Source organism: Chiloscyllium plagiosum, chromosome 31 (assembly GCF_004010195.1).
Source record: "Chiloscyllium plagiosum isolate BGI_BamShark_2017 chromosome 31, ASM401019v2, whole genome shotgun sequence".
Lineage (NCBI taxonomy): Eukaryota > Metazoa > Chordata > Chondrichthyes > Orectolobiformes > Hemiscylliidae > Chiloscyllium > Chiloscyllium plagiosum.
Genome location: NC_057740.1, coordinates 25,243,483 through 25,255,903, shown reverse-complemented (window position 1 = coordinate 25,255,903; position 12,421 = coordinate 25,243,483). Strand labels below are relative to the sequence as shown.

The window sequence follows — 12,421 nt, the reverse complement described above, 5'->3', positions numbered from 1 at the left end:
AATCCTTTTCCATCACTATTTTAAACTAATAGAATTATGGTCGCTGGCCCCAAAGTGCTCCCCCACTGACACCTCAGTCACCTACCCTGCCTTATTTCCCAAGAGTAGGTCAAGTTTTGCACTTCTCTCGTAGGTACATTCACATACTGAATCAGAAAATTGTTTTGTGCACACTTTTAAGAAATTCCTCTCCATCTAAACCCTTAACACCATGGCAGTCCCAGTCGATGTTTGGAAAGTTAAAATCCCCTACCATAACTACCCTATAATTCTTACAGATAGCTGAGATCTCCTTACAACTTTGTTTCTCAATTTCCCTCTGACTATTAGGAGGTCTATAATACAATCCTAATAAGGTGATCATCCCTTTCTTATTTCTCAGTTCTCAGTTCCACCCAAATAACTTCCCTGGATATATTTCTGGGAATATCCTCCCTCAGCACAGCTGTAAAGCTATCCCTTATCAAAAATGCCAGTCCCCCTCCTCTCCTGCCTCCCTTTCTATCCTTCCTGTAGCATTTAACCAATTGAAGTTGATAGTTTCTTTTTAGTTATCCAAAATAATAATTGTTTCTTGTTGAATGTCATAGACTGGTTTGTATTTTTGCTAATTTCCTGCTCCTCCGTGCCCTTTGATGATGCCAACTTAGCTTTAAAGAATCAAGCATTCCAAACTTGTCAAACTGACAGAATGTCATTGACATTAAGTAATAGTTTTTTGTTTAAAAACAATCAAGGTTAAGCTCAAGTTCTTTGCGTGTGAGTCTGGATGTAGCTTTTCTCTTTTACTAATTGCTTGAAGATTCTTAGGCTATTTGTGGAATTTACATTGGTTTCAGTTTACATTTGTCTTAATCTGCTGATATAAACAGATCTTTAAGCGCTAAAATTTATTTATCTATGAAACGTTATGCTGAGACAGCCATAGAGTGATAGAAATGTACAGCACGGAAATAGACTCTTCAGTCCAACTTGTCCATGCCGACCAGATATCTTAAACTAATCTAGTCTCATTTGCCAGCACTTGGCATATATTGCTCTAAACCTTTCCTATTCATATACCCATCCAGATGCCTTTTTAAATATTGTAATTGTACCAGCTTCCACCAATTCCTCTGGTAGCTCATTCCATAATTAATGACCCTCTGTGTGAAAAAGGTGCCCCTTAGGTCCTTTTTAAATCTTTCCCCTATGACCCAAAACCTTTTACAAAATTCCAAGTCCAGAAAGTCTAACTGAGCAAACCCAACAATTGAGTGTTTAAGTGCAACTGAGTTGTGTGGGCTTTGAGTTAGATGGACAGGACTACTGGTTAATGAGCCCATTGTTTGGACATACCTAGTCTAGGCAGCGAGACCTGAAGTTTCTATTAGGGGACACCGTCTGGAAAGTCTACTGGGCAATGCACCAGTTTTGCCAAGGTGAAACTGTATGCACATTTGCTGTACAAAGTCATTTGCATAAACCCAAGCACAATCTTCCATTAATTTGCAATGTAAATGTTTTTTAATCAGCCTGTTTGAATATGTACGACACACACACCTCCATGGCAGGTGGAACTTGAACCCAAATCTTCTGTACAGAAGTAGGGATATAACCACTACTGCACAAGATGTTGTCTTAACAGCCTACTGCACCTGATGTTTCTAGGTGGCCTTCCATCCAAACACTAATCAGCCCAGAGTCTTCTGTGCTTCAGAAATTGAGATTTCAGATTAGTACAACTGTTGCGTGCATTGACACAATGGATTAATCCGTTTCCTTAAACTACTTGCTATCTCCAGTGGTACATTACTCCTTGTGTTCCTAGGTAGTCTCCCTCTAAGTGCTAACACAGCTGAGTCTGCTTAGCTTTTGAGCTCAGACAAGATCAGGTGTTTGCAGATTAGAATGGCTATAGAACAGAGTATATTCAGACAAACTTGATTACTGATTGGACCAAAGAGAAAAAGGCCTCAAGGTTACTTAAACTAGCTTGATCGTATTTCTCAGTTTTTAAAAAATAGCTGCAGCTGAAGAATTAGAGCAGTGGTTTCAAGGTCATGTGTACAAATGGATGAGAAATTGACTGAATTGAAAATTATTTAATTTGAATTTAAGGTAATTCTCACTCCTATTTTCAAATCCCTCCTTGGCCTCACCTCCCCATCTCTGTAATTGCCTGTAGCTCAGCAGTCCTCTGAGAAATTTGTACTCATCTAATTCCTGTCCCTTGAGCATTTCGAAGTATAATTGCTTCATTATTGACTGTGCCTTCAGCTGCATAGGCCCTAAGTTCTGGAATTCATTCTGTATACTCCTTGGATTCTCTATCCCACTTAAGCATGGTCTAAGAATAAAGTTTTAAATCTGAATCAAGATTTGAAGGCAGAGTTAGCTGAAATTGAGCTGGGAAACTGAACTAAAAGATATGACAGTAGTGATGGAATGGCAGACTTGAGGAGATACTAAATAACTCTTGTTTTATCTTGATGAGAAAGAAAGACTCTTTGAAAAGGATGTATTATCCATAACTGAATAAGAATGTTGAGGATAGTATCAAATTGAAGGAAAGTTTCTACAAGTTAGCAAAGATTAGTGACGGGTGAGAAGATTGTTTTGATTTTCAGATCCAGCAACGACTGACTAAATAATTATTAGAAAATTCAAAGTGAGTTTGAAAAATCCAGCTAGTATAATGAAACAGATGGGAAGAGTTTGTGCAAGTATTTGAATGGCAGAAGATTAACTAAACCTAGTTGTTGGTCTTGTAGAGGATGATTCTGGGGAATTGATGATGAAAAACAAGAAAACAGTTGTAACATTGAACAATTATTTGGTGACTTTGCTATAAAAGACTTCACAAAGACCCTTAAAGGTCAAGAGGTGAACATGGCATGAGGAACATTATAGCAATCACCATCCCCAAGGAAAGGATGCTGGGAAAGCTATTTGACCTTAAAGGCTGTCACATCCCAGGATCAGGTGGCCTGCAAGTTGGAGTCATAAAAGAAGCGACTGCAGGAATAGTAGATGCATTGGTAGGTGCAAACTTCCTTAGACTCTGGAAGGGTTCCAGTAAATTGAAAAATGGTCAATGTAAGGCCTTTATTCGTGAAAGCAGGAAACTATAAATCAACAAGCCAACATTTGTCATAGGGAGATTGCTAGGATCCATCATATGATCAGGCAGTGTCAATGTGGTTTCCAGAAAGGAAATTGTGTTTAAATCTGTTATTTTGAGAACAAAACTAGCAAGGTAGATTAAAGGAATCTATAGATGTGATATACCGATTTTCCAAAAAACACTAGGTAAGCAGCCATACCAAAAGAGTTGCTACACAAGAAAAAGCAAAAGATGTCATGATTAACATGGATAAAGGATTAAAGGTTAGCTAGCAGAAAGTAGGGATATAAATGGATCTTTTCCAAGTTGTAAAGCTGAAGCTAGTGGAATGGCGTTGGCACCTCAATTATTTAGATGTCAATGACTTTGAAAGGGCTGAATGTACAGTAGCTAAATTTGTCAACGCCACTAAACTGAGTAAGAAAGTAAGTTGTCAAGAAAGACAGTTTGCAAAAGTATATAGACAGAGTAAATGAGTCGACAGAAATCTGCAGATGGAGTATAATGTGGGAAAATGTGAAATTGCCCTTGAACTTGGTGGTATGTTGGGATTTAGGTAGTTGGTACTTGACTTACAAAGTTAGTATGCAGGTGCAGCAAGTGGTTAGGAAGACACTGGCAATGTTGGTATTCATTGCAAGGAGAATGAAATAGTAAAATAGGGAAACTTATTGCAGTTGAGTGGGGGTCTTAGTAAGACTACATTTGGAACTCTTTACATTTTTTGTCCCCTTAATTGAAAAAGATTTCATAGTGTTGGAAGCATTTCAGAGACTGTTCACTTGATTCCTTTCTCAAGTGAAGGCCTTACCTTTTGAAAATTTGTTGAACAACATGGGTCTATATTCATTGGAATATAGAAGAATCAGAGGTAATCTTATTGAAACATATAAGTTAATTAGTTACCTGAATGTTTCATCTTGTGAGGGAGACCAAAATTATGGGACACAGTTTAAGATTAAAATTAAGATGAGGTTGAGGATTTCGTTTTGAATGGCTAGTATATGGAACTTTTTCCACCAAGGAGCAGTGGAGTCTGTCTCATGTAATTCATTCAAGGCTGAGCTAAACAGACTTTACAAAGGCGAGGGCATGTAGGGTTTTTTGGGGGCAGATGAGAAAGTGAAGCTGAGACCACATCCAGATCAGCCGTGATCTTATTGAATGATGGAGGAAGCTTGATGGGCTTAATCATCTACTCCTGCCCCTATGTTCCTCCTTTCTTCGCCAAGCTTTTCAACATCTGGTCTAATGTGACTTAGTGTCATATTTTTATTTATAATGCTCTCGTGAAGTTCATTTGGATTTTTCATTACTTTAAAATAGCATATCCATGCAAACTGTTATTAACTTTCACCCTGTTCTGAAAATTCATCAATGTACTCCTCTGAGTTGTGGGATAGTGATCAGGAGATGAAATTCCCCTGATGGTTTTGTCCACGGTAGGAAAATTTGTCACCGTTTTCCTGCTAGTGCAGCTGAGAATGGCTTAATCCGTTATCTGAACTAGCTAAGCTGTTTAAACGAATACTTGGGCATGATTCATGATCTCAGATTCAGTAAACCTTTTGGGCTTAACGTTACAGTGTGCAATTGTCAGTTTGAAGCATCTGAATGATGTCTACCACTTGTCTAAACAAGCATTCGCTCAGGAATAACTTAAAACTAGGCTTGCCATTTAATGCAATGGTGTATTTATATAATTAATTCCTGGTTGTGTATTAAGTCAATCTTTATTTTTACATAACACATTGGTTTCTTATATTGATTTAATAATGTATGGCAGTTTGGAAAGCATAGAAACAGAGTGAGTGTCACTCATGGAAATTTTCTGCAGTGCAGATACTGGTGTGGTGCTGCAGTGCCACCAATAGTGGGACAATGTGATTACAACCTGCACATTTCCACAGCTGTTTTTGTGAACATGGGATTTTTAGAAGAGAAAAATAGCAAGTGTGGTAGTAAGGTTCTGTAAATAGCAATTGCATGCAGCTTTTTAATAAATACCAAAAAGTGCTTTGAATTCTTTTTATACATAATTCTTTTGGACTAGAAGTATAATCCAAACCTTGATATTGAATGTTGTTTCTTTCTTGGAAATGAGTCTTATTCAGTTATTTGAGCAATATAAATTCCAGGCTCCTTTGTTATTTTTGAATTACTTAAGGTACATCATACTTGTAGAATGCCATTTATAACCAGCAGGTATCAATTTCATCTATATTCCTTTAAAAAATAACAGCCCCTTTTGTCATAGTTTTGCTGGTTGAGTAAGTTATTGACAGTACTATGAAACATTTGAAAAATTTGTTTATTACTGCTTCATACTTAATGCACCCAAGGAACAGGGTGTAATGTTTTTAACCACAACACAGCTTTTTGGTCATGCAAATGCTGTGTTCAATTAAATTAGTTACATTAGTTGGATGGCTGCATTTTATAGCTAATTACTAAATTAATGTCAGCTGTTTGGAAGGAAATCACACAATTGGGCATCGTAGAGACACACAGCACAGAAACAGACTTTTTGGTCCAACTCATCCATGCCAATCAGGTCTCCCAAACTAAACTCATCCTATTTGTCTGCTTCTGGCGCATATCCCTCTAAACCTTTCATATTCATGTACTTGTCCAAATGTCTCTTAAATGTTGTAGCTGTACCTGCGCCTACCATTTCCTCTGATAGTTCATGCCATGTATGTATCACCCTCTGTATGGAAAAGGTTGCTGCAAGGTTCCTTTTAAATCTTTCCTTTCTCACCTTAAAACTATGCCCTTTAGTTTTGAATTCCCCTACTCTAGGCAAAAGACCTTTTGTAACAACTTACCTCATCATTCTATAAAACTCTATAAGGTCATCCCTCCACTTCCTATGCTCCAGGGGAAAAATGTCCCACCCTATCCAGCCTCCTTATAACTCAAACCTTCCAATTCCAGTAATGTCCCTGTAAATCTTTTCTGCACTCTTGCCAACTTCATGATGTCCTTCCAAGAGCATGTGTATCAAGGATTGCATCTCGAAGCAGTATATTGCAAAACTACCCAGGGAACAGGCTAGCTTAGATATAGCAGTGTGAATAAGTGATCTCATAGCTGAGGATGCTCTCGGGGATAGTGATCCCAACATTTTAAATATTGTTTGAGGGTCTCAAACCAGAGTCCTTAACTTAAATAAGTGCAATCACAGCAGTATGAAAGACTTTTCTGAATTGGGCTAGGAAAATAAACTAAGGGGAGGGTCAGTAGCTGAGCATGACAAACATTTAAACAGATATTTCATGATACTCAGCAAAGATTTAGTCCAGTCAAAGCGAAGGACTGTATGAGAAGAATGAACCACCCATGGTTGACAGAGTCAGTAGATATGAAGCTGGAAAAGCACAGCAGGTCAGATAGCATCTGAGGAGTAGGAAAGTGAATGTTTCGGGCCAAAAGCTTCATTGTTTAAGGAGAGTATCCAATCAAAAACTAAGGAATGCAAAGTGGAATGAGCTGCCAGAGGATGTGGTGGATGCTGGTACAATTGCAACATTTAAGAGGCATTTGGATGGGTATATGAATAGGAAGGGTTTGAAGGGATATGGGCCGGGTGCTGGCAGGTGGGACTAGATTGGGTTGGGATATCTGGTCAGCCTGGACGGGTTGGTCCGAAGGGTCTGTTTCCATGCTGTACATCTCTATGACTCTATGATGAAAACTAGTGGTAAGCCAAAGGTTTGGGTTTTTTTAGAAAACATGCAACTGATAATTAAACAGCTAATAATGAGGGAGTAAATTGGTGACAAATGTAGAAATTCTTGCTTTTTGCTTTTACAAGTGTATAGAAAGGAAGAATAGCTAAAGTAAGTGAGCAACCTTTAAAGAATGCAATTTGGTAATTAGTTAATGGGGTGGGGGGGAGGAAATGGCAGATATTTTAAACCAATGAAACCAGGTATTGATAAGGCCAAGCCTGGAATATTGTGTACAATTTTGGTCCCCATATTTAAAAAGAATATATTGGTAGTTCACAAGTGACTTCCTAAACTGATTCCTGGAATGAAGCATGTGATGTTGAATCTCTGAATGGCTTATTCATTAGCGTTTATAAAAATGAGTGGTAAATCAATGAAATGTACAAGATTCTGAAGGGACATGACAGAATAAATGTTTCTAAATTGGATAACCAGAAGTCTAGGTGACGTGGTATTGACTTGTAACTTCCCTAATTGAATTGTACAAAGTGTTGACAAATCAGTTAGTGATTGTTTTGAAAGAAAACCAGTGAAGAATCGTGAAAGGTTGTAAAATCTCTTTGTTCTTATCCTTCACCCTGGATGTGGCAGAGGTGATCACTCACTTTCCTGGAAAAGAATGATATGTAGAAACATTTTGTCTCTTCAAGTGGCCATTGTCTGTCTATTCTTTTTATTTCCTAATGAGATGTGGGAACTGCTAACTTGCTAGCGTTTATTGCCCATTCCTAGTTGCCCTTGAGAAGGTGATGTGAGATGCCTTCTTGAACTGCTGCAATCTGTGCTGTAGATAATCCATAACATTGTTAGGAAATTCTAGAATATTGACACAGTGACAGTGAAGGAACAGCGATGGTGAGTGAGTGGAGGTGAACTTGCAAGGTAGTGTTTCCATGTATCCGTTGCCCTTGCCCTTCTAGATGGGAGTGGTTGTGGGTTTGGAAGGTGCTGTCTAAGGATCTTTGGTGAATTCTGCAGAGTATCGTGTAATTAGTACACACTGCTGATACTGAGTGTTGTCTGTGGAGGAAATGGCTGCTTGTGAGTGTGATGCCAATCAAGCGCTGCTTTATCCTAGATAGAGTCATAGAGATGTACAGCATGGAAACAGACCCTTCGGTCTAACCCGTCCATGCCGACCAGATATCCCAACCCAATCTAGTCCCACCTGCCAGCACCCGGCCCATATCCCTCCAAACCCTTCCTATTCATATACCCATCCAAATGCCTCTTAAATGTTGCAATTGTACCAGCCTGCACCACATCCTCTGGCAGCTCATTCCATACACGTACCACCCTCTGTGTAAACAAAAGTTGCCCCTTAGGTCTCTTTTATATCTTTCCCCTCTCACTCTAAACCTATGCCCTCTAGTTCTGGACTCCCCGACCCCAGGGAAAAGACTTTGCCTATTTATCCAATTCATGCCCATATGAAACTTTTTGTGTATGTTGGTGTGGTCATCCAGGCAAGTGGGGAGTATTCCGTCACACTGTTGATTTGTGCCTTGTAAATGGTAGACAGGCTTTGGGGAGTCAAGAGATAAGCTGCTCACTGCAGAATGTGGATAACTTAACCATAAGGATATTCAGGTATCACAGTGTTCCCTTATTGACGAAATGTGCTGCTAACTCTCATTTCATAAATGTTCACGAAGTATCATTCATTATGTGCAGTTCAAAGATGCTGCTAGAGGTGAACTTGAAGCTTGTTCAGATTGGATCCTGTGTACAAAAAAAATGGGATGCTGTGCCCTGGATCATAACAGACCCACTAATCGTCCTATCTATAATCCAGAGACACATTGATGATTTTGTTTCGGATATGGGTGGACAGCCTACATCTTGCCTCTCATACCCATACTTGACAAATAATAATTGGGTTGTGGAATAATAAGCAATTACTGATGATGATCTGCATCTTCAACTGGTGTGAGAAGAAAATGTGTGCCCATACTGTGCTCAGGAGAATGTTAACAATGGTTTTTCATCATGAGAACTGCTATTTTGGAAGACGTATGTTGTCTAGCTATATTCAATAATTCTGCTGAGATACTTGCTAACTGATTTCTATATGTATCAAACATAAGATGCTCCAAAAAAGGGGAGAAGCTTTATTCCAGTAATCTATTGGTAGGGATGTGTGACTTGAGTAACCTAGATTGCTCAAAACCTTAGAATAGGCAAGGGTTTCATTCTCTTTGTACTCCTTCAGTGTAGTAAACAACTCTTTTATGACTTTTGAGTAGGAAATTCCAATTTAGTAGACCTGTTTTTTTCCCCTCTGAATTAAAACTTGTGCAATTTGAATGAAATAACATGGTACAAGGCTAACAATACACTTTTGACTTATTATGCAACTGGAGCCTGTGTGAGAAACTTATTACTTGATAAGCAAAGAGTTCCAGACTCTCTCAAACTGATTAAATATGTTAAAATTTAAAATTAAATGTAGTAATATGTTGAAGTAAAAATACAAAGTGACACTTGTGGTTTAGATTCAAATGTTGACCAAACAGCTTAAACATATCCCTGAGCATATTTCCAACACATTGCAATAAACTATAAAATATTATAGTAAGAACACCAACATTTGCATAAAATATGGAATGCTTATGAGAATGAATTGATATTCCTACCTTGTCAAATGGAGTCGACTTCTATATCCTGTTTCTCAAAGTCTCTGGATAGATTTTTTTTTTCTAAAAAGACAGCAAAGAAATTAATTCTTTAAAATAAATTAAAAGTTAATAAATATTGATGCCTTACCTTGGCCCCTCTCACCTAAGTAGTGTTGTGGCAGTTTTTGTTCTAATAAGCCCTAAAATGGAACTCTTGCAATCTGCTAATCTTCAGGTCAGAGTGTTAACTTGTACTTCATTGATTTCTTTGACATTTTGACATTGGGCTTCCACTTTCTTACTGGCAGATAATGATAGGTGTTACTCAATTCTGGCTCATTCCAAAATCAAATGCATGATTAATAAATAGAGCTCCTTTGTCATTGGTTGAATTAAATTAGAAAATTTGGTGTTCCTTCATAGTATTGGTGTTATTAATGAAATGAGAGGGGGAAAAGTATGACACCTAATAATGGTGCATCCTACATATGGTTTGAGAGTCTAGCTTAAGCATAAGCAAGTTGGACTAGAGGGCATCAGTTTAAGGTTATAGGGAACCTGAGAGGCAACTTTTTTACACCGAGGATGATACACATATGGAATGAATTACCAATGGAAGTAGTTCAGATGTTGATTCAAAAAGCTTTGGACAACAAAAGGCTTCAATTTCAACACTTTATTTCAGTTCAGCCGGCAAGAGATCTTGAATCAACACCACAGAGTAGTATCCAAGCTATTTCTTGATGGACCCTCAACAGATCTCTGTCTATAGCTTAAAAGCAGTATATGTTTTCGCCCTCGTGTGTGACTAGTACAAATTTCCCAAGCCCCACATGATTTAATGTTACTACATTTAGTACTGTTCATGTGAGTCAAAAGTAGATAAGCAAAGTGGATTATTAATGTTCTATTAATAAGAAAGAAAGTCTGGTTCAGAGACAGGGGAGAAAATTAGACAAGAACAATAAATAAGGTTAGATAATGATGCCTGCATCTTTTAATTTGTGATTTCCCACAGCCACTGCCACCATGTCTTGAAGCACCCAGTTCCAACTTTTAAGGCGAATCATTATTACAAACAGATACTTTTAACCGTTGATTCCCCAATACTATATCAGAGGTGGGTACATTAATAACATTTAAAAGGCATTTGGACAAATACGTCAATAGGAGAAATTTAGAAGGATATGGGCCAAGTGCAGGGAAATGGGGTTAAAGTGGATGGACATTTTGGTAGGCATGGGTCAGCTTGGGCCAAAGGGCCTGTCTCCGTCCTTTAGGACTCTGATGGTAAGTTATGCCGTCTTCCACAATTTGACTTTGCTGAATTAGCCGGAGTAGTGATTGAGGCACTGCAATAGCCTTAATACCCTTGGATTATGAGGAACACGTTTTCCAGTTTCTGTTTCTGTTCACTGGCCTTTATTGGAAGGTGCAAGTATTTGGATGTAGGGTGATTGGGTTAGCTAGTATGATACCTCAATTAATTGAAAATCCAGCTGATTTGCATTTATTCCCTTGCAGAATGCTAGAATTTTTCAGAAAGTCAGAGAACCTGATCTAATAAATATTTAAAGGGTGTATGATGGCAATTATGGGAATTCCATGTAGCTGACTTTATTTATCGTCACTTGATTGTGAAGCAATGTGCAGATATTTCAAGTTTGTTTTTTATATTTAGCTTTAATAAGGATTTGCTGTCGCTGCGGAGCTGAATACAGTGTTTCCGTTAGTGGGGATTGTATCCGCAAAGAAGAGTGCAACTACCACTGGGGGCGGCTACGCCGACAAAAAAGTGAGTTTGGTATAGTAATTCAAGAATGATAATTATAAAGAATTTTTTGTTTTAACATTGTTAGATTTTATGTTGCATCAGTGAATATATGGGCAGATATTTGTTTTGCTGTGACTAGTTTAACAATCTTTCTTATGAGCATATTGCAGTCAACATGTTAAAACTAATTACACTGGCGGGCTGACTAAGTAGGATTAAGACCACAAATAGGTCAGCCATATTCTTATTGAATGGCAAGGCAGGCTTAAAAGATTGAATGACCAACTCCTGCTCCTATGTCCTATGTTCCTAATCACTTAGAATATAAGCACAACAGAATATAAGTAACAACTGAACTTGTGTTATGTGCCATATTTCATCTCACCCTATCAGTATCATGCTCAGGCTGTTGTAGTAAAGAGATTATGTTCCTACCTCTGGACCAAAGGACTTGGGTTCAAGTCCCATGTCTTTCAGAAATGTAAATGTTGATTTTTTAAAAAATCTATCAGCTACCTTTTGTGCTAGAAAATTTCACTATCTGGCCATTTTGAATGGAAACAGTTTCACTTGAGTTCACTATTGGATTTATTAGTGACTACAAATGAAAATAATTTCTTTGCATCTGCCATATTGACCAATTTCTTCTTCAAACTGATTGTTTACACTGAAATGGATTCTGCTTCAAATGATCGGTAATACTCGATGCCCTAACATTCTTATTGGTTAATGCTCAAAATTTCAATTTTAAGGTTCTAAGCTTGTTTATTTACAATTCCTTGAAGATTGAGAAAAGACTCCTGTGTTATTCAGTAATTGTTAGTTGGAACAGTTTTTAACCATGAAGCCCTCCATTATTGCCATATTTCTTCTTAAACCATATAAAAACAATAGTTGAATGTATCTGCTATAGAAGAGAGAACTCAAATGTTTTTGGATTAATGATGGGAATGAGGTAATTACCTGTGTTGTGAAATAAAAGCCTTCATCCTCCTTTACCCATTCACTGCATTCCACTCTACCACAGGATCCCCAATTACCTGTTCCCAATGCTGTGCCAGTGCGCATTTTAGCAAACTCTCTCCCTGAGCTCTCCTTTTTGCTGATAGAACATTCTTAGTGCCACATTTCTAGCCAAATTACCAGTTCTGACTTGAGCTTCAGGATTGTGAAATTACTTTAATAAAAT

The 12,421-nt window shown here is 37.9% G+C and overlaps 1 protein-coding gene across 1 annotated transcript in view; it reads left to right on the top strand.

Moving 5' to 3' along the window:
• rexo1 (REX1, RNA exonuclease 1 homolog) overlaps nucleotides 1-12,421 on the top strand; it is a 53,788-nt gene that overhangs the window by 25,423 nt on the left and 15,944 nt on the right. The window contains exon 10 of the mRNA XM_043720680.1: nucleotides 11,140-11,253. Within this exon, the coding sequence (XP_043576615.1) occupies nucleotides 11,140-11,253 (114 nt within the window). The remainder of the gene's footprint in view (nucleotides 1-11,139; nucleotides 11,254-12,421) is intronic.